Source organism: Lipophrys pholis, assembly GCF_963383615.2.
Source record: "Lipophrys pholis genome assembly, contig: SCAFFOLD_28, whole genome shotgun sequence".
NCBI lineage: Eukaryota > Metazoa > Chordata > Actinopteri > Blenniiformes > Blenniidae > Lipophrys > Lipophrys pholis.
In genome coordinates, this window is record NW_028292088.1 from 1015119 (window position 1) to 1037891 (window position 22773).

A 22773-nucleotide genomic window follows, 5' to 3' on the forward strand; every position below is an offset into this window, starting at 1 on the left:
AGGAGGGACAGAGGAGGGCCAGATGGGAGCCAGAGGAGGACCAGAGGGGAGCTAGAGGAGGGCCAGAGGGGAGCTAGAGGAGAGCTAGAGGGGGGCCAGAGGGGAGCCAGAGGAGGGCTAGAGGGGAGCTAGAGGAGGGACAGAGGAGGGCCAGACGGGAGCCAGAGGAGGACCAGAGGGGAGCTAGAGGAGGGCCAGAGGGGAGCTAGAGGAGAGCTAGAGGGGGGCCAGAGGGGAGCCAGAGGAGGGCTAGAGGGGAGCTAGAGGAGGGCCAGAGGGGAGCTAGAGGAGGGCCAGAGGGGAGCCAGAGGAGAACCAGAGGGGAGCTAGAGGAGGGCCAGAGGAGGGCTAGAGGGGAGCTAGAGGAGGACCAGAGGGGAGCTAGAGGAGGGCCAGAGGGGAGCTAGAGGAGAGCTAGAGGGGGGCCAGAGGGGAGCCAGAGGAGGGCTAGAGGGGAGCTAGAGGAGGACCAGAGGGGAGCTAGAGGAGGGCCAGAGTGGGGCCAGAGGGGAGCTAGAGGAGGACCAGAGGGGAGCTAGAGGAGGGCCAGAGGGGAGCCAGAGGAAGACCAGAGGGGAGCTAGAGGAGGGTCAGAGGGGAGCCAGAGGAGGGCTAGAGGGGAGCTAGAGGAGGGCTAGAGGGGAGCTAGAGGAGGACCAGAGGGGAGCTAGAGGAGGGCCAGAGGGGAGCCAGAGGAGGGCTAGAGGGGAGCTAGAGGAGGGCCAGAGGAGGGCCAGAGGGGAGCTAGAGGAGGGCCAGAGGGGAGCTAGAGGAGGACCAGAGGGGAGCCAGAGGAGGACCAGAGGGGAGCTAGAGGAGGGCCAGAGGAGGGCTAGAGGAGAGCTAGAGGAGGACCAGAGGGGAGCTAGAGGAGGGCTAGAGGGGAGCTAGAGGAGGGCCAGAGGGGAGCTAGAGGAGGACCAGAGGGGAGCTAGAGGAGGGCTAGAGGGGAGCTAGAGGAGGGCCAGAGGAGGGCTAGAGGGGAGCTAGAGGAGGGCCAGAGGGGGGCCAGAGGGGAGCTAGAGGAGGGCCAGAGTGGGGCCAGAGGGGAGCTAGAGGAGGACCAGAGGGGAGCTAGAGGAGGGCCAGAGGGGGGCCAGAGGGGAGCCAGAGGAAGACCAGAGGGGAGCTAGAGGAGGGTCAGAGGGGGGCCAGAGGAGGGTCAGAGGAGGACCAGAGCGTGGCCAGAGGGGAGCTAGAGGGGGGCCAGAGGAGGGTCAGAGGTGGGCCAGAGGAGGACCAGAGAATGGCCAGAGGGGAGCTAGAGGGGGGCCAGAGGAGGGTCAGAGGGGGGCCAGAGGGGAGCCAGAGGAGGGCCAGAGGAGGGCCAGAGGAGGACCAGAGCGTGGCCAGAGGGGAGCTAGAGGGCCAGAGGAGGACCAGAGCGTGGCCAGAGGAGGGCCAGAGGAGGACCAGAGCGTGGCCAGAGGGGAGCTAGAGGAGGGCCAGAGCGTGGCCAGAGGGGAGCTAGAGGGGGGCCAGAGGAGGGTCAGAGGGGGGCCAGAGGGGAGCCAGAGGAGGAACAGGAAGAGCCCTATCAGCAGTACTGGAGGGTAGACCGTTCAGAAAACAGCTCAGCTCCTCTTCACCACAACGGTCTGTGAACCACCACCACTCCTCCATCGCTCCTCCACCACTCCTCCATCACTCCTCCATCACTCCTCCATCGCTCCTCCATCGCTCCTCCATCGCTCCTCCACCACTCCTCCATCGCTCCTCCATCGCTCCTCCACCACTCCTCCATCGCTCCTCCATCGCTCCTCCATCGCTCCTCCATCGCTCCTCCATTGCTCCTCCATCACTCCTCCATCACTCCTCCATTGCTCCTCCATCACTCCTCCACCACTCCTCCGTCCCTCATGTTTGCTCCAGAAGCACAAACAAGTTTTCCAGAGTACTAAAGGAACATGTCAGGTTCCAGAACCAGTACCGAGTGGACGTGAGCCCGACTGGATGTAGCCGGTACCTTTCAACCTCCGTCCATCAGGAGCTCCACCTCCTTCCCCCGGTGAGGTGACAGTCCACATCCCAAGGACAGTTTCTCCACTGTCTAGCTCTGCCGGAGCAGCGACCGCTCCACCAGGTTGAATTGGCGGGTGGTGGTCCACAGCCTTCCAGCGCCGCTTGGTCCTTCATCGTCATGAGGTATGGACGTGTTTACCTGGGCCTCCTCTGACCTGTCCGTCCTGGGTGACCCTACCAGGAGCATGAGACCCTACCAGGAGCATGAGACCCTACCAGGTGTATGAGACCCTACCAGGAGCATGAGACCCTACCAAGAGTATGAGACCTTACCAGGTGTACGAGACCCTACCAAGAGTATGAGACCTTACCAGGTGTATGAGACCCTACCAGGTGTATGAGACCCTACCAGGTGTATGAGACCTAACCAGGAGCACGAGACCCTACCAGGTGTACAAGACCCTACCAAGAGTATGAGACCTTACCAGGTGTATGAGACCATGCCAGGTGCACGAGACCCTACCAGGTGCACGAGACCCTACCAGGTGTACGAGACCCTACCAAGAGTATGAGAACTTACCAGGTGTATGAGACCCTACCAGGTGCATGAGACCCTACCAGGTGTATGTGACCCTACCAGGTGTATGAGACCCTACCAGGAGTATGAGACCCTACCAGGTGTACGAGACCCTACCAAGAGTATGAGACCCTACCAGGTGTACGAGACCCTACCAAGAGTATGAGACCCTACCAGGTGTATGAGACCCTACCAGGTGCATGAGACCCTATCAGGTGCATGAGACCCTACCAGGTGTACGAGACCCTACCAAGAGTATGAGACCTTACCAGGTGTACGAGACCCTACCAGGTGCATGAGACCCTACCAGGTGTATGAGACCTAACCAGGAGCACGAGACCCTACCAGGTGTACAAGACCCTACCAAGAGTATGAGACCTTACCAGGTGTATGAGACCCTGCCAGGTGCACGAGACCCTACCAGGTGCACAAGACCCTACCAGGTGTATGAGACCCTACCAGGTGTACGAGACCCTACCAGGTGTACGAGACCCTACCAAGAGTATGAGAACTTACCAGGTGTATGAGACCCTACCAGGTGCATGAGACCCTACCAGGACCATGTGACCCTACCAGGTGTATGTGACCCTACCAGGTGTATGAGACCCTACCAGGTGTACGAGACCCTACCAAGAGTATGAGACCTTACCAGGAGTATGAGACTCTACCAGGTGTATGAGACCTTACCAGGAGTATGAGACCCTACCAGGTGTATGAGACCTTACCAGGAGTATGAGACCCTACCAGGTGTATGAGACCCTACCAGGAGTATGAGACCTTACCAGGTGTATGAGACCCTACCAAGAGTATGAGACCTTACCAGGAGTATGAGACCCTACCAGGTGTATGAGACCCTACCAGGAGTATGAGACCTTACCAGGTGTATGAGACCCTACCAAGAGTATGAGACCTTACCAGGTGTATGAGACCCTACCAGGAGTATGAGACCCTACCAGGAGTATGAGACCTTACCAGGTGTATGAGACCCTACCAGGTGTATGAGACCCTACCAGGTGTATGAGACCTTACCAGGTGTATGAGACCCTACCAAGAGTATGAGACCTTACCAGGAGTATGAGACCCTACCAGGTGTATGAGACCCTACCAGGTGTATGAGACCCTACCAAGAGTATGAGACCTTACCAGGTGTATGAGACCCTACCAGGAGTATGAGACCCTACCAGGAGTATGAGACCTTACCAGGTGTATGAGACCCTACCAGGTGTATGAGACCCTACCAGGAGTATGAGACCCTACCAGGAGTATGAGACCTTACCAGGAGTATGAGACCCTACCAGGTGTATGAGACCCTACCAGGAGTATGAGACCTTACCAGGTGTATGAGACCCTACCAGAGGGGGCCACAGGTTTGACAGCCCAGGTGTACACTCACGCACTCACAGCGACCGTACAAGCAAACCAACGCTCAAGGGTGGAGGATGTGATGCAACCGAAGCTGCAGTGGAAGTACTCACAGGAAGTACCCACAGGAAGTACTCACAGGAAGCGCTCACAGGAAGTACCCACAGGAAGTACTCACAGGAAGCGCTCACAGGAAGTACTCACAGGAAGTGCTCACAGGAAGAACTCACAGGAAGTACTCACAGGAAGTATTCACAGGAAGTACTCACAGGAAGTACTCACAGGAAGCACTCACAGGAAGTACTCACAGGAAGTACTCACAGGAAGCGCTCACAGGAAGAACTCACAGGAAGTACTCACAGGAAGTATTCACAGGAAGCACTCACAGGAAGCGCTCACAGGAAGTACTCACAGGAAGTACTCACAGGAAGTACCCACAGGAAGTACTCACAGGAAGCGCTCACAGGAAGTACTCACAGGAAGCACCCACAGGAAGTACTCACAGGAAGTACTCACAGGAAGTATTCACAGGAAGCGCTCACAGGAAGTACTCACAGGAAGCGCTCACAGGAAGTACTCACAGGAAGCACCCACAGGAAGTACTCACAGGAAGCGCTCACAGGAAGTACTCACAGGAAGCGCTCACAGGAAGCGCTCACAGGAAGCGCTCACAGGAAGTACTCACAGGAAGTACTCACAGGAAGCGCTCACAGGAAGCGCTCACAGGAAGCGCTCACAGGAAGCGCTCACAGGAAGTGCTCACAGGAAGTACTCACAGGCAGTGCTCACAGGCAGTGCTCACAGGAAGTACTCACAGGAAGTGCTCACAGGAAGTACTCACAGGAAGTGCTCACAGGAAGTACTCACAGGAAGTACTCACAGGAAGTGCTCACAGGAAGTACTCACAGGAAGTGCTCACAGGAAGTGCTCACAGGAAGTACTCACAGGAAGTGCTCACAGGAAGTACTCACAGGAAGTGCTCACAGGAAGTACTCACAGGAAGTACTCGGATCACAAGAGTTGCTTTATTTAGAAATGTACCTATAGAAACTTGTTAACATACACGGTATGTTTAAAACAGGCTGCGTGGAGCGCCCACTGCCCCGTCTGGACTTCATGGCGGCGCCGGTCAGCTGACCGGAGACAAGGTCTCTCCTGTCTTACAGGGACTCATCTGCTGGGCGTCTCTGAAACAAACCAGAACAAAACATCGGACCAAGTTCCAGACGAAGTACGGCCACAGGCTCTCGGATCTTCTCACGAGGTGAGGAACATGGTTCCGGCCCAGTCGGGCTGACGTCTCACAGTGACCAGGAAGAACAACAAACATTCCTCCACACCTTCCCCTTGTGAGCAGGAACCCTGCGGGGACCTGGCACCGTCGGTTAGAACCGTTCAGAAATGTTCCTCGTACTTTTTGAAGCTGAAGTTCTTCCACAGGCTGCTGATGGTGGCCTGGACCCCGGGGCTGTTCTCGTTATTGGACGGTCTCTTCCTCAGTCCGCTGACCCGGGCTGGACCCAGCTTCTGCCCCAGCTTCTGCCCCAGCTTCTGCCCCCGCTCTGCTGGACCCCCCCAGTTGGACTTTGGCTTTGAGAGACCTGGAACCTGCGGAAACATTGAAGAGGAGCCACTGATCTGTGAAGGGTCACCAGAGCTCACTGGTGATGGTGGTGGTGTTTGACGGCGGTGATGGTGTTTGACGGCGGTGATGGTGTTTGACGGCGGTGGTGATGATGGTGGTGTTTGAGGGCGGTGATGGTGTTTGACGGCGGTGATGGTGTTTGACGGCGGAGATGGTGTTTGATGGCGGTGATGGTGTTTGACGGCGGTGATGGTGTTTGACGGCGGTGATGGTGTTTGATGGCGGTGATGGTGTTTGATGGCGGTGATGGTGTTTGACGGCGGTGATGGTGTTTGACGGCGGTGATGGTGTTTGATGGCGGTGGTGATGATGGTGGTGTTTGATGGCGGTGATGGTGTTTGATGGCGGTGGTGATGATGGTGGTGTTTGATGGCGGTGATGGTGTTTGACGGCGGTGATGGTGTTTGACGGCGGTGATGGTGTTTGATGGCAGTGGTGATGATGGTGGTGTTTGATGGCGGTGATGGTGTTTGATGGCGGTGGTGATGATGGTGGTGTTTGATGGCGGTGATGGTGTTTGAAGGCGGTGATGGTGTTTGACGGCGCTGATGGTGTTTGACGGCGGTGTTAGCAGCTATGCTAATGAAATTGGTTCAGGGTTTGTGGCTTTAACATGACATGCAACATGTGGAAAAGACTGTGGACACGTCTACACACTCCCAGGGTCCGTCCACACACTCCCAGGGTTGTCCCCACACTCCCAGAGTCCGTCCACACACTCCCAGGGTCCGTCCACACACTCCCAGGGTTGTCCACACACTCCCAGAGTCCGTCCACACACTCCCAGGGTCCGTCCACACACTCCCAGGGTTGTCCACACACTCCCAGGGTCCGTCTACACACTCCCAGGGTCGTCCACACACTCCCAGGGTCTGTCCACACACTCCCAGGGTCCGTCCACACACTCCCAGGGTCCGTCCACACACTCCCAGGGTCCGTCCACACACTCCCAGGTCCCTCCACACACTCCCAGGTCCGTCCACACACTCCCAGGGTCGTCCACACACTCCCAGGTCCGTCTACACACTCCCAGGGTCGTCCACACACTCCCAGGGTCCGTCTACACACTCTCAGGGTTGTCCACACACTCCCAGGGTTGTCCACACACTCCCAGAGTCCGTCCACACACTCCCAGGGTCCGTCCACACACTCCCAGGGTCCGTCTACACACTCCCAGGGTCGTCCACACACTCCCAGGTCCGTCTACACACTCCCAGGGTCGTCCACACACTCCCAGGGTCCGTCTACACACTCTCAGGGTTGTCCACACACTCCCAGGGTTGTCCACACACTCCCAGAGTCCGTCTACACACTCCCAGGGTCCGTCCACACACTCCCAGGGTTGTCCCCACACTCCCAGAGTCCGTCCACACACTCCCAGGGTCCGTCCACACACTCCCAGGGTTGTCCCCACACTCCCAGAGTCCGTCTACACACTCCCAGGGTCGTCCACACACTCCCAGGGTCCGTCTACACACTCTCAGGGTCCATCTACACACTCTCAGGGTTGTCCACACACTCCCAGGGTCCGTCTACACACTCCCAGGGTCCGTCTACACACTCTCAGGGTTGTCCACACACTCCCAGGGTCCGTCTACACACTCTCAGGGTTGTCCACACACTCCCAGGTCCGTCTACACACTCCCAGGGTCGTCCACACACTCCCAGGTCCGTCCACACACTCCCAGGTCCGTCCACACACTCCCAGGTCCGTCCACACACTCCCAGGTCTGTCCACACACTCAGAGGTACTGTTACTCTACACATTACAGAGAAAACACTATGACAGGTTTTGGTACTTTTTGAAAGGAACCTGCAGACTTGTTTGTGAAGCAGCATTAACACACTGAGGGAGACAGACAACCAGAGAATGTCTCACTAATGATTTAGAGCAAAGAAAAACAGATCAACGGACAAATAGAAGGCAGCTATTGGGTCGTGGTTATAGACTATAGAGGCCATGCTGGACTTTTCAGATTATTCAGAATAACTGGATTACTTCCTCTGCTCAGTTTAGAGAAGATAGCAATTAGCTTAGCATGAAAACCAGTCCTCCCTGAAGGGTCCAACTAGAAGCAGGTTTGATCCAAGAGCTGGACTGAGACTCACACTCACCTCTGATCCCCGTGAGTCTGCTTTGTCTTCTGAGGGACTGAGTTCTGGATTCATCTGCTGAGGAGGAGAAAGAAGACATGAGACGGAACGCAGGAGGAGACAGAAGGCAAGAGAAGACAGAAGGCAGGAGAAGACAGAAGGCAGGAGGAGACAGAAGACATGAGACAGAAGGCAGGAGGAGACAGAAGGCAAGAGAAGACAGGAGGCAGGAGGAGACAGGAGGCAGGAGGAGACAGAAGGCAGGAGGAGACGGAAGGAGACAGAAAGCAGGAGGAGACAGAAGGCAAGAGAAGACAGAAGGCAGGAGAAGACAGAAGGCAAGAGAAGACAGAAGGAGACAGAAGGCAGGAGGAGACAGAAGGCAGGAGGAGACAGAAGGCAAGAGGAGACAGGAGGCAGGAGGAGACGGAAGGCAAGAGAAGACAGGAGGAGACAGAAGGCAAGAGAAGACAGGAGAAGACAGAAGGCAAGAGAAGACAGGAGGCAGGAGGAGACAGAAGGCAAGAGAAGACAGGAGGCAGGAGGAGACAGAAGACAGGAGGAGACGGAAGGAGACAGAAAGCAGGAGGAGACAGAAGGCAAGAGAAGACAGAAGGCAGGAGGAGACAGAAGTCAAGAGAAGACAGAAGGAGACAGAAGGCAGGAGGAGACAGGAGGAGACAGAAGGCAAGAGGAGACAGGAGGCAGGAGGAGACGGAAGGCAAGAGAAGACAGGAGGAGACAGAAGGCAAGAGAAGACAGGAGAAGACAGAAGGCAAGAGAAGACAGGAGGCAGGAGAAGACAGAAGGCAAGAGAAGACAGGAGGCAGGAAGAGACAGAAGGCAAGAGAAGACAGGAGAAGACAGAAGGCAGGAGAAGACATGAGGAGACAGAAGGCAGGAGAAGACAGAAGGCAGGAGGAGACAGGAGACGACAGGAGGCTGAGAGGTGTGTTTTAACGTACGTCCTCCTGATGGGAGCCTCTGTGGGGGGGGGGCTCCTCTTTGTGGAAGGAGGGGGGGTGAGGCTGCGACTGAGAGAAGTACGCACTGTCCTGAGACGAGGGAGACTCCGGCCGGTCGTCTGTGTCCTCCGGCCGGTCGTCTGTGTCCTCCGGCCGGTCGTCTGTGTCCTCCGGCCTTCTGTCGAGGGAGGACGGGTCTCCAGAGGGTTGGGGGGGCTTTAGAGAAGAAAAACTGTCCTTGTTGTACTGGAACTGCTTCAGAGCAGCGAGGCTGCAGCCGGGGGGGGGAGAGGACGACCAGTGGAAGAGTCTGAGCCCCCGGCTGGAGGAGCCAGCGCCAGGACCAGGACCAGGACCAGGACCAGGACCAGGGAGGGAGGAACCAAGGGGGGAGGAGCCAGGGCCAGGATCACGGAGGGAGGAGCCAGCGGCAGGGAGGGAGGAACCGAGGGGGGACGAGCCAGGACCAGGACCAGGGAGGGAGGAACCAAGGGGGGACGAGCCAGGACCAGGACCAGGGAGGGAGGAACCAAGGGGGGAGGAGCCAGGGGCAGGGAGGGAGGAGCAGGGCGACACTGGGGGGCTTGGGGTTTCCACAGAGGGAGCGTCAGGACCATCGCTGGAGGAGGACTTCTCCTCACTGACCTGTGCTGCAGGGGGGGAACTGGAGCTGCTGAAGAACCTGCAGTGGAGGAGGAGGAAGAGGAAGAGGAGGAAGAGGAGGAGGTTAGACAGGTCATTCCTCCACCTGGAAGGACGGTTTCATCCTCCAGTCAGATCATCGACAAGCTGATGTCAGGAAGAGGAACTCAATAAAAATCTCAAGTCCGTCTAATTCCTGAGGGCTTCCAGTGATCACATGTTCTGGATCCATCATCCAGATGTTAGCCAGGTGTTGACCTACTGCGGTGGAGCAGACTGACTTACTGCGGTGGAGGGACTGACCTACTGCGGTGGAGCAGACTGACCTACTGCGGTGGAGGGACTAACCTACTGCGGTGGAGCAGACTGACCTACTGCTGCGGTGGAGCAGACTGACCTACTGCGGTGGAGGGACTGACCTACTGCTGCGGTGGAGCAGACTGACCTACTGCGGTGGAGCAGACTGACCTACTGCGGTGGAGGGACTGACCTACTGCGGTGGAGGGACTGACCTACTGCGGTGGATCAGACTGACCTACTGCGGTGGAGCAGACTGATCTACTGCGGTGGAGCAGACTGACCTACTGCGGTGGATGAGACTGACCTACTGCGGTGGAGGGACTGACCTACTGCGGTGGAGCAGACTGACCTACTGCGGTGGAGCAGACTGACCTACTGCTGCGGTGGAGCAGACTGACCTACTGCGGTGGATCAGACTGACCTACTGCGGTGGAGGGACTGACCTACTGCTGCGGTGGAGCAGACTGACCTACTGCTGCGGTGGAGCAGACTGACCTCCTGCGGTGGATCAGACTGACCTACTGCGGTGGAGGGACTGACCTACTGCGGTGGAGGGACTGACCTACTGCGGTGGATCAGACTGACCTACTGCGGTGGATCAGACTGACCTCCTGCGGTGGACCAGACTGACCTACTGCTGCGGTGGATCAGACTGACCTACTGCGGTGGAGCAGACTGACCTACTGCGGTGGAGCAGACTGACCTACTGCGGTGGACCAGACTGACCTACTGCTGCGGTGGATCAGACTGACCTACTGCGGTGGAGCAGACTGACCTACTGCGGTGGAGCAGACTGACCTACTGCGGTGGACCAGACTGACCTACTGCTGCGGTGGATCAGACTGACCTACTGCGGTGGAGCAGACTGACCTACTGCGGTGGAGCAGACTGACCTACTGCGGTGGACCAGACTGACCTACTGCGGTGGAGCAGACTGACCTACTGCGGTGGAGCAGACTGACCTACTGCGGTGGAGGGTGTGTCTACGGTCACCTGCTGCGTGTGGCCTGGTGGCCGTCCGGGGCCTCCTGGTTCCTCCTCTGTAACAAGGTGGCGAAGCGGTTGCGCGGGCGCGGCTGGCGGCTGCAGGAGGACGGGTCCTGGTCCTGGTCTGATCTGGATCGCTTGTCAGTGGAGGAGGAGTACAGCTGCAGCACGTCCTGGTCTGAAACGCTGGAGTCTGCAGAGACATGGACCAGAACCCTCTTATACACGGGAAGAACAAGTCCAGAGTCTACGGACCCGAGCTGAGACAGGAAGTGAGAGAGTGAGTGGTTGGTGGTGGTCAGAGAGTGAATGTAGTGAGAGTGAGTGGTTGGTGGTGGTCAGAGGGTGAATGTAGTGAGAGTGAGTGGTTGGTGGTGGTCAGAGGGTGAATGTAGTGAGTGGTTGGTGGTGGTCAGAGGGTGAATGTAGTGAGAGGTTGGTGGTGGTCAGAGGGTGAGAGAGTTAGTGGTTGGTGGTGGTCAGAGGGTGAATGTAGTGAGAGAGTGAGTGGTTGGTGGTGGTCAGAGGGTGAGAGAGTGAGTGGTCGGTGGTGGTCAGAGGGTGAATGTAGTGAGAGGTTGGTGGTGGTCAGAGGGTGAGAGAGTTAGTGGTTGGTGGTGGTCAGAGGGTGAATGTAGTGAGAGAGTGAGTGGTTGGTGGTGGTCAGAGGGTGAGAGAGTGAGTGGTCGGTGGTGGTCAGAGGGTGAATGTAGTGAGAGAGTGAGTGGTTGGTGGTGGTCAGAAGGTGAATGTAGTGAGAGAGTGAGTGGTTGGTGGTGGTCAGAAGGTGAATGTAGTGAGAGTGAGAGAGTGAGTGGTTGGTGGTGGTCAGAAGGTGAATGTAGTGAGAGAGTGAGTGGTTGGTGGTGGTCAGAGGGTGAATGTAGTGAGAGGTTGGTGGTGGTCAGAGGGTGAGAGAGTTAGTGGTTGGTGGTGGTCAGAAGGTGAATGTAGTGAGAGAGTTAGTGGTTGGTGGTGGTCAGAGGGTGAATGTAGTGAGAGGTTGGTGGTGGTCAGAGGGTGAGAGAGTTAGTGGTTGGTGGTGGTCAGAGGGTGAATGTAGTGAGAGAGTGAGTGGTTGGTGGTGGTCAGAGGGTGAGAGAGTGAGTGGTCGGTGGTGGTCAGAGGGTGAATGTAGTGAGAGAGTGAGTGGTTGGTGGTGGTCAGAGGGTGAATGTAGTGAGAGAGTGAGTGGTTGGTGGTGGTCAGAAGGTGAATGTAGTGAGAGAGTGAGTGGTTGGTGGTGGTCAGAAGGTGAATGTAGTGAGAGTGAGAGAGTGAGTGGTTGGTGGTGGTCAGAAGGTGAATGTAGTGAGAGAGTGAGTGGTTGGTGGTGGTCAGAAGGTGAATGTAGTGAGAGTGAGTGGTTAGTGGTGGTCAGAAGGTGAATGTAGTGAGAGTGAGAGAGTGAGTGGTTGGTGGTGGTCAGAGGGTGAATGTAGTGAGAGTGAGAGAGTGAGTGGTTGGTGGTGGTCAGAGGGTGAATGTAGTGAGAGTGAGAGAGTGAGTGGTTGGTGGTGGTCAGAAGGTGAATGTCGTGAGAGTGAGAGAGTGAGTGGTTGGTGGTGGTCAGAGGGTGAATGTAGTGAGAGTGAGAGTGAGAGAGTGAGTGGTTGGTGGTGGTCAGTAGTTAAAATCCGACCCATTTTGGACAGTGACTAAAGTTGCCATGACAACAGAGGCGGAAAGGAAAGTGCTTCTCATGGCCACTGAAATATTGTCTCAGGCAGTAATTATACTTCATTATAATAACAACAGTATCCACCCAGTTCACTCTTATTCCACCTGCACTTCCAGAACTTTTCCAAAACTTTAAACAAAAAGTATATTTCCATAACGTTCCCAGGTCTTTCAGGAGTGTGTGACCGTTTATATTTAATAACAAGGAACCTTATCATAAATCCCCTCTGATTGGCTGAAGGGACGTTATGAAGAAGTACCGAGTCTCAGCCGTCTCACCGTCTCTGGGCCTCTTCAGCTGCAGCTCTCTGCAGGGCAGCCGCAGGCCGGCCGTGTTGACGACTCTCTGCTGCCCCCTGGTGGGCGGAGGCCAGTGTGGTGAGGCGGTGGAGGCGGTGGAGGCGGTGGAGGCGGTGGTGGCGGTGGGGGCGGCGGTGAAGCCTCTGCTCCAGACGCTGCGCCCGGTGGAGGCTGAGGACTCGGTCCAGCTGTGACTGCGGGACTTACGCCACTGGAGAGACATGGACAGACACGTCTCAGACCAAACGCTCCGATCAGAACAAACCTTCGGTCCAGAGCCGGTACCGGTGCAGCAGGCGTGTCTGGACTGAAGTCATCGATCTTCTCCAGGGTGTTGATGTCCAGGTTCCCCAGAGCCATCTGCAAACCCGTGTCGTCCCCCAGGTGACTGAGTTCAGCCGGGTCAAGGACAAAACACCAAGGTGTGGACACCGGAAGGCGGTACGATGGAGTCAGAACCAGCAGGCGGTACGATGGAGTCAGAACCAGCAGGCGGTACGATGGCGTCAGAACCAGCAGGCGGTACGATGGAGTCAGAACCAGCAGGCGGCACGACGCCGTCAGAACCAACAGGCAACTGACAACGTCAGAACCAGCAGGTGGTACGATGGAGTCAGAACCAGCAGGCGGTACGACGGCATCAGAACCAGCAGGCGGTACGACGGCATCAGAACCAGGAGGTGGCACGACACCGTCAGAACCAGCAGGCGGTACGACGGCGTCAGAACCAGCAGGCGGCACGACGGCGTCAGAACCAGCAGGCAACTGACACCATCAGAACCAGCAGGCGGTACGACACCGTCAGAACTAGAATCAGCAGGCGGCTAACGCCGTCAGAAACAGCAGGCAACTGACACCGTCAGAACCAGCAGGCGGCACGACGGCATCAGAACCAGGAGGCGGCACGACGGCGTCAGAACCAGCAGGCGGTACGACGGCGTCAGAACCAGCAGGCGGCACGACGGCGTCAGAACCAGCAGGCAACTGACACCATCAGAACCAGCAGGCGGTACGACACCGTCAGAACCAGCAGGCAACTGACACCATCAGAACCAGCAGGCGGTACGACGCCGTCAGAACCAGCAGGCGGTACGACGGCGTCAGAACCAGCAGGCGGCACGACGGCGTCAGAACCAGCAGGCGGCACGACGACGTCAGAACCAGCAGGCGGCACGACGGCGTCAGAACCAGCAGGCAACTGACACCATCAGAACCAGCAGGCGGTACGACGCCGTCAGAACCAGCAGGCAGTACGACACCGTCAGAACCAGCAGGCAGCACGACGGCGTCAGAACCAGCAGGCGGCACGACGGCGTCAGAACCAGCAGGCGGTACGACGGCGTCAGAACCAGCAGGCGGTACGACACCGTCAGAACCAGCAGGCAACTGACACCATCAGAACCAGCAGGCGGTACGACGCCGTCAGAACCAGCAGGCGGCACGACGGCGTCAGAACCAGCAGGCGGCACGACGGCGTCAGAACCAGCAGGCGGCACGACGGCGTCAGAACCAGCAGGCAACTGACACCATCAGAACCAGCAGGCGGTACGACGCCGTCAGAACCAGCAGGCAGTACGACACCGTCAGAACCAGCAGGCGGCGTCAGAACCAGCAGGCGGCACGACGGCGTCAGAACCAGCAGGCGGCACGACGGCGTCAGAACCAGCAGGCAACTGACACCATCAGAACCAGCAGGCAGTACGACACCGTCAGAACCAGCAGGCGGTACGACGGCGTCAGAACCAGCAGGCAACTGACACCATCAGAACCAGCAGGCGGTACGACACCGTCAGAACCAGCAGGCAACTGACACCATCAGAACCAGCAGGCGGTACGACGCCGTCAGAACCAGCAGGCAGTACGACACCGTCAGAACCAGCAGGCGATACGACACCGTCAGAACCAGCAGGCAACTGACACCATCAGAACCAGCAGGCAGTACGACGCCGTCAGAACCAGCAGGCAACTGACACCATCAGAACCAGGAGGTGGCACGACACCGTCAGAACCAGCAGGCGATACGACACCATCAGAACCAGGAGGATACAGTCCTGCGTAGGAGAGGGTGGAGGGGTCCATGTGTTCCGGGTATGGGTTGAGGGGGACCACCTGCTTCTTGACCGGGTCAAACACCAGCTGGTACAGGAAGGTGTTGTTCGCTCGCACAAAGCCCTGGAGGTAGGAGTCCGGGACGAGCAGGTCCATCTTCAGGTACTGGCCCATCTTCCTGATCACCTGAGGGCAGAGAGCAGAGACTTCAGACTGAACTCGGGTTCTGGGAGTGGTTCTGATGGCTCCTCCACAGCACTGAGGTTCCGGGAGCCGGTGAGACCTTCAGGATGTCCGGGTCCTTGGCGAGCCGCAGCAGCTTGCAGGCCTTGCCCAGGCCGATGCCGTGCAGCGAGGCCAGGTAGTCGCAGCCCGACAGGATGCACATGTGGCGGAACTTCTCCTCGGTGAAGACGTTCCCCAGCGAGCGGCAGCGGCCCAGGTTACTCTGGTCGATCTCCAGACCGTTGCCCTGCTTGTCCATTTTGAGGATCACCTGCGTGAGTTGAGCTCAGGTAAACGGAGACAATCGGTCCAACCTCAGAGTTCTGATGGAGCTTCAGAGAGGAACCAAGAGAGAACCTCTCTTTATACACGGGAACAAACAGAGAAAGAGAAGAGACCCCCATTCCCAGGGATGTAACCCCCAGGTATTGACCAACCCCCCCCCCCCGGTGCCCCCCATTCCCAGGGACGTAACCCCCAGGTATTGACCCCCCCCCCCCGTGCCCCCCATTCCCAGGGATGTAACCCCCAGGTATTGACACCCCCCCCCCCCGGTGCCCCCCATTCCCAGGGACGTAACCCCCAGGTATTGACCCCCCCCCCCCGTGCCCCCCATTCCCAGGGATGTAACCCCCAGGTATTGACACCCCCCCCCCCCGGTGCCCCCCATTCCCAGGGATGGAACCCCCCAGGTATTGACACCCCCCCTCCCCCCCCCCCAGGTGCGTACCTTTCCCAGGGATGGTACCCCCCCCCCCCGGTGCCCCCCATTCCCAGGGATGTAACCCCCCAGGTATTGACGCCCACCCCCCCCCCCCCCGCCGGTGCCCCCCATTCCCAGGGACGTAACCCCCAGGTATTGACCCCCAGTATTGCCCCCCCCCAGGTGCGTACCTTTCTGCAGCCGAATGCCAGCAGGTCGGAGTCCTCAGTGATGACGGCCTGAGCCAGGCCCGACTTGGTGAGGAAGGCTAACTGGGCGTCGGCCTCATACGGAGCCACCAGGCAGTCCACCCCCCTGGTCCTGGCAACCTGCGGGGACAGACGGGGAGTGAAGACCCGAGACACCCGGGACACCCTGCAGACCTCAGGGCGTGTGGAGACGGAGGCCCACCTTGATGAGGCTGTGAGCCATGGAAGGCGTGATGTTCACACAGCGGGTGAAGCAGTCCCGGGCCTCGGACAGCTTCCCTTCACGCAGCAGCTGCCGTCCTCTCTGGAGGTTCGCCTCTCTGCGTCTAGGACACCAGGCAAACTAGTCAACACACATGAGCAGGACACGACCACGTCTGGAGGACACGACCACATCAGCAGGACACGACCACGTCGGCAGGACACAACCACATCAGCAGGACACGACCATGTCACGAGGACACGACCACGTCGGGAGAACGCGACCACGTCGGCAGGACACAACCACATCAGCAGGACACAACCACATCAGCAGGACACGACCACGTCTGGAGGACATGACCACGTCTGGAGAACACGACCACATCAGCAGGACAAGACCATGTCACGAGAACACGACCACGTCTGGAGAACACGACCACATCAGCAGGACAAGACCATGTCACGAGAACACGACCACGTCTGGAGAACACGACCACATCAGCAGGACACGACCACGTCTGGAGAACACGACCACATCAGCAGGACACGACCACGTCTGGAGAACACGACCACGTCGGCAGGACACGACCACATCGGCAGGACACGACCACATCGGCAGGACACGACCACGTCGGCAGGACACGACCATGTCACGAGGACACGACCACGTCGGGAGAATGCGACCACGTCGGCAGGACACGACCACATCAGCAGGACACGACCACATCAGCAGGACACGACCACATCAGCAGGACATGACCATGTCTAGAGAACACGACCATGTCACGAGGACACGACCAAGTCACGAAGACACGACCAAGTCGGGAGAACACAACCACGTCAGGATGACACGACCACGTCAGCAGGACACGACCACGTCTGGAGAACACGACCACGTCTGGATGACACGACCACATCAGCAGGACATGACCACGTCTGGAGAACACAACCACGCCGAGAGAACACAACCACGTCGAGAGAACACAACCACGTCTGGAGGACACGACCACGTCTGGAGGACACGACCACGTCTGGAGGACACGACCACGTCTGGAGAACACGACCACATGAGCAGGACGCGACCACGTTTTGAGGACACGACCACGTCTGGAGAACACGACCACATGAGCAGGACGCGACCACGTTTGGAGGACACGACCACGTCTGGAGAACAAGACCAAGTCTGGAGAACACGACCACATCAGTAGGACACGACCACGTCTGGAGAACACGACCACATCAGCAGGACGCGACCACGTCAGCAGGACAGGACCAAGTTGGGAGAACATGACCACGTCGGGAGAACACGACCACGTCACGAGGACACGACCAAGTCGGGAGAACACAACCACGTCAGGACGACACAACCACGTCAGGACGACACGACCACGTCAGGACGACACGACCATGTCAGCAGGACACGACCACGTCACAAGGACACGACACGACCAAGTCGGGAGAACACAACCACGTCAGCAGGACATGGCCACATCGGCGAGACACGACCACGTCGGGAGGACACAACTACGTTGGGAGAACACGACCACGTCACGAGGACACGACCAAGTCGGGAGAACACAACCACGTCAGGACGACACGACCATGTCAGCAGGACACGACCACGTCACAAGGACACGACCACATCAGCAGGACACGACCAAGTCGGGAGAACACAACCACATCGGCAAGACACGACCACGTCGGGAGTACATGACCACGTCGGCAGGACACGACCATGTCGGCAGGACACAACTACGTTGGGAGAACACGACCACGTCAGCAGGACACGACCACGTCAGGACGAGACGACCACGTCGAGAGAACACAACCACGTCCGGAGGACACGACCACATCAGCAGGACACGACCACTTCAGAAGGACACGACCACGTCGAGAGAACACAACCAAGTCAGCAGGACACGACCACGTCAAGACGACACGCCCACGCCGGGAGGACACAACCATGTCGGGAGGACACGACCACTTCAGAAGGACACGACCACGTCAAGACGACATGACCACGCCGGGAGGACACAACCACGTCGGGAGAAGACGACCACGTCAGGAGGACACGACCACATCAGCAGGACACGACCACTTCAGAAGGACACGACCACGTCGAGAGAACACAACCAAGTCAGCAGGACACGACCACATCAAGACGACACGACCACATCAGCAGGACACGTCGAGCCTGTTACTTCAGAAGACGTGCTGCGTTTCCTGCTGGTGCATTCCTTCCCGCTCCGTCACTCAGAAACAATGCGGCTCTGTTGCAGCTGGAATGTTCTGATCCGAGTGTCGGTGTGTTTGTGAGCAGGCGTGAAAATCACTGCACGGTTGTTTGTGGAGACGCTCCAGCTTCAACCCTCTACGGGTGTAGAGACCCTGCAGGGCCGAGCCGAGCCGAGCCGGGGCTCTTTAACCACCATGGTTCTGACTCCAGTGAATGTTTGATTCTCTGCTACAGATTCAAGTCACGTCTCCTCCAGCCTGGCGTTTCTTCCAGCAGGACAAAGATCTGCAGCCTTCGTCCCTGAGGAGGACCTTTAACACCTTTCCACTGAACACAACTCACACTCAACATGTCACACTTCAGTCTGAAGAGAACGAAGCTCCAGTTTGGGTTTCTGCTACAACTTTAGGTGGTGTTGAGCGGAATTAGCATTGTGCTAGCAGGCTGCTAATGGAGTGGAATTAGCGGTGTGCTAGCAGGCGTCTAACAGAGCGGAATTAGCATTGTGCTAGCAGGAGGCTAACGGAGAGGAGTTAGTGGTGTGCTAGCAGGAGGCTAACGGAACAGAGTGTGTGAGAGTGTGTGTGTGAGAGTGTGTGTGAGTGTGTGTGTGTGTGTGTGTGTGTGTGTGTGTGTGTGTGTGTGTGTGTGTGTGTGTGTGTGTGAGTGTGTGTGAGTGTTTGTGAGTGTGTGTGTGTGTGTGTGTGTGAGAGTGTTTGTGAGAGTGTGTGTGTGAGTGTGTGTGTGTGTGTGTGTGTGAGAGTGTGTGTGAGTGTGTGTGTGTGTGTGTGTGTGTGTGTGTGTGTGTGTGTGTGTGTGTGAGTGTTTGTGAGTGTGTGTGTGTGTGAGTGTGTGAGTGTTTGTGAGTGTGTGTGTGAGAGTGTGTGAGTGTGTGTGTGTGTGTGAGTGTGTGAGTGAGTGTGTGTGAGTGTTTGTGAGTGTGTGTGTGAGAGTGTGTGAGTGTGTGTGAGAGTGTGTGAGTGTGTGAGAGTGTGTGTGTGTGTGTGAGAGTGTGTGAGTGTGTGAGAGTGTGTGAGTGTGTGTGAGTGTGTATGTGAGTGTGTATGTGAGTGTGTGTGTGTGAGAGTGTGTGAGTGTGTGTGAGTGTGTGTGTTTGCAGTGTCCAGGTGAACCTGCCCTGGGCTCCAGCGCCCTGCGACGCTGGACAGGACGAGTGTGACGGAGGGTGGCGTGTCAGCAGCTCGGGTCCACTCACTCTCGCCGTGTCTTCTCCACCTCCTTCTTGGAGGGCAGGTTGCGTCCATCGAACACCAGGATGGGTTTGACGCTGAAGCTCAGCAGCATGTCCACAAACTTCATGCAGTAGCACACGTACCTGTAGGGAGGGGTAGGGTTCAGGAGGCGTCCTGCACATGGAGTCCTGAGCAGGTAAGAAGGAGGCGGAGCCTACTGGTCGGTGGGTTCTCCCTTCGCCAGCTTCTCTGCACAGGAAAAGGCTCCTTTGTGCAGCCAGCAGTACGTGTCCACCGCCACCGTCTGGCCCTTGTACTTCTTCACGTGAACGGGCTCGCCAGCGTCTTTGATGAACTGCAGCAGGCCAGAGATTCCCATTGTAACGCCGAACCTGAGGGGGGAACCAGAACGGAGAACCAGAACGGGGAACCAGAACGGAGAACCAGAACGGAGAACCAGAACAGAGAACCAGAACGGGGAACCAGAACGGGGAACCAGAACGGAGAACCAGAACGGACTGTACAAACAGCAAGAGGCTCTGAAAACCACCTGCAGGTGAAGCGTCACATCAACATCGCCTCACTAATACTACTACTACTAGTAGAGTGTGCGAACTGTAGAGTGAGAACTGTAGAGTGAGAGAACTGTAGAGTGTGAGAACTGTGGAGTGAGAGAACTGTAGAGTGTGAGAACTGTAGAGTGTAAGAACTGTAGAGTGAGAACTGTGGAGTGAGAGAACTGTAGAGTGAGAACTGTAAAGTGTGAGAACTGTAGAGTGAGAGAACTGTAGAGTGAGAGAACTGTAGAGTGAGAACTGTAAAGTGTGAGAACTGTAGAGTGAGAACTGTAGAGTGAGAACTGTAAAGTGTGAGAACTGTAGAGTGAGAACTGTAGAGTGAGAACTGTAAAGAGTGAGAACTGTAGAGTGAGAACTGTAAAGTGTGAGAACTGTAAAGTGTGAGAACTGTAGAGTGAGAGAACTGTAAAGTGTGAGAACTGTAAAGTGTGAGAACTGTAAAGTGTGAGAACTGTAGAGTGAGAACTGTAGAGTGAGAACTGTAAAGTGTGAGAACTGTAAAGTGTGAGAACTGTAGAGTGAGAGAACTGTAAAGTGTGAGAACTGTAAAGTGTGAGAACTGTAGAGTGAGAGAACTGTAGAGTGAGAACTGTAAAGTGTGAGAACTGTAGAGTGAGAACTGTAAAGTGAGAGAACTGTAGAGTGAGAACTGTAGAGTGAGAACTGCAGAGTGAGAACTGCAGAGTGAGAGAACCCAGAGGAACGTCAGGCGTCACTACCAGCTGCAGGAAGTGAAGAACAGCGTCACTCGGGGCCTTTTGTTGGTCTTTCTTTATATTTTGCTGCTCATGAGGGTAAATGGAATACATGTCTGTACTGTGTCAGTAATACTGGGTATTGGAGTGTGTAATGTGTATAAAATATACAGTAAATCAGTTAAATATACTGCATGTGTGAATACTGCTACAGTCCCATAAACCCACGCCAGGTAATGTATCTGGAAACGTGTACTTTGACTCTCATAGCGTCCCTTAATGTGTGTGAGGAGGATTTCTCTTCACATGTGGACCCGCTGGTTCTGGTTCTGGTTCTGGTGTCGACCTGGACCAGGTTCCATAAGTACCGTCTGTACGTACTGTACGCGCCCTGAGGCAGCTCGGAAAGGAGCTCTATAAATCCAAGTTATTATTACAGGTAACAAAAGGATATTAAATAATAAAAGAGTGCTTATTTCATTTTTATTTTGAAATTCATGGATTGAAATTCATTCATTTTTCTTCACCAGGATCAAGAAGGGACAAACGAAACGCTGAAACCAAGTTGATCCTCAAAACAAAAACATTATTAGAGAAAACAAACAAAAAAAACCCTCCAGTTTCTGCAGATTATGGGACCGGAAGTTACGGTTTTTCAAAATAAGAGCGTAACAAACGCCGATGGACGTGAGTTGATTTACAAAACAATAAAAGAGTGTGTCAGGAAAGAGGACAGGACTGTTCTGAGGTCTGGAAGACATTCCAGGCGGACAGGAAGGAGACAGCAGGGGTAGAAATCAGACTGGCTGGCTCCTTGCCAGAAACCCAGCGTTGCGCTCTTACTTTGAAAATGACAACTTCCGGTAGCACAATCGAATAAATTGGGTGTTTTTGTTTTATTTCTGTTCTAAAACTTTGTTTTTATGAATAGAGAATGAAGAAGTTATATTGATCTCTTGAAAAATGCATTGAATTTCAAGTTTAATATGAAAATGACTCATTATTTTGTTTTTTAACTATATCCTTCTCTTATCTGTGGATCCAAAGACCAGAACACCTTGTCCTTTGAAGAGAACATGGTTCCTGGTTCTCAGTCCGTCAGAGGCCACAGGAGCTTGGCTTTGCTTGCCAACACCAGCCAGTATAAAGCCGACTCTTGGAGGAGTGACAGATTATTTGGAGAACATCTGTGAGCCGATCTGTCCACAAACATTCATTGTTCTGTGGGATTTACAAAACAAAGGTGGGAGGATGAGTTTGCGTGTGTTAAAACTGAGATGAACCTTAAATCAGAGCTTTTTCACACGGACGCTGGTTCGGAGTCCAGCGCGAGAACCGTTTGTCCGAGCTTCGCTCGACGGTCACGGTGCCTCAGTGCACAGCACGTGACTGTGCTCGTTCAGACAAACACACCGTGTAAACGGTGGAGGAAACGATTCGGTGGCTCGTCCGGTCGCTGCTGAACAAACGGAACCTTTTCTCACGAGCAGCTGCCGTTAATCCGGCAGGAACGCGCTAACAGGCGAAGCCCGCCTCTGAAAGTCGTATTTTCTCCCTGTATCTCCTAACAGAGGATTAACCTTCACCCCCAGAGAGAGAACCACGTGCAGAACAGGGAACGTACCTTTAACTTGATCTTCTAATTCAACCAGCAGAGATACTAAACTACAGCCACTTCGGTTTTAGCGCTAAAATCTGAGGTCCACAATGAGACGCTGCTATTGGTCGAGACGCTCAGTGGGCGGGCTCAACGGGGTCCCGTCCACAATGAGACGCTGCTATTGGTTGAGACGCTCAGTGGGCGGGCTCAATGAGGTCCCGTCCACAATGAGACGCTGCTATTGGTCGAGACGCTCAGTGGGCGGGCTCAATGAGGTCCCGTCCACAATGAGACGCTGCTATTGGTCGAGACGCTCAGTGGGCGGGCTCAATGAGGTCCCGTCCACAATGAGACGCTGCTATTGGTCGAGACGGTCATGGGCGGGCTCAATGAGGTCCCGTCCACAATGAGACGCTGCTATTGGTCGAGATGCTCAGTGGGCGGGCTCAATGAGGTCCCGTCCACAATGAGACGCTGCTATTGGTCGAGACGGTCATGGGCGGGCTCCGGGAGGTTTGAATTGCTTCTGAAACCAGGAGAGGCTTAATGACACTCGCAGGCCCTTCATCC

General features: G+C 56.2%; 1 protein-coding gene across 1 annotated transcript; it reads right to left on the minus strand.

Annotated features, from left to right (window-relative positions):
• Nucleotides 1–1140: 1140 nt before the first annotated feature.
• Nucleotides 1141–19709, minus strand: exo1 (exonuclease 1; the record flags this gene model as incomplete). The annotated part of the gene is made up of 14 exons (XM_080493910.1): nucleotides 1141–1261; nucleotides 1381–1467; nucleotides 5316–5509; nucleotides 7662–7718; nucleotides 8606–9287; nucleotides 10541–10727; nucleotides 12494–12725; nucleotides 12800–12902; nucleotides 14562–14749; nucleotides 14847–15059; nucleotides 15683–15820; nucleotides 15903–16026; nucleotides 19354–19473; nucleotides 19549–19709. The coding sequence occupies 14 exons, from the start codon at nucleotides 19707–19709 to the stop codon at nucleotides 1141–1143; spliced, it is 2607 nt and encodes an 868-aa protein (XP_080350036.1).
• Nucleotides 19710–22773: the final 3064 nt, after the last annotated feature.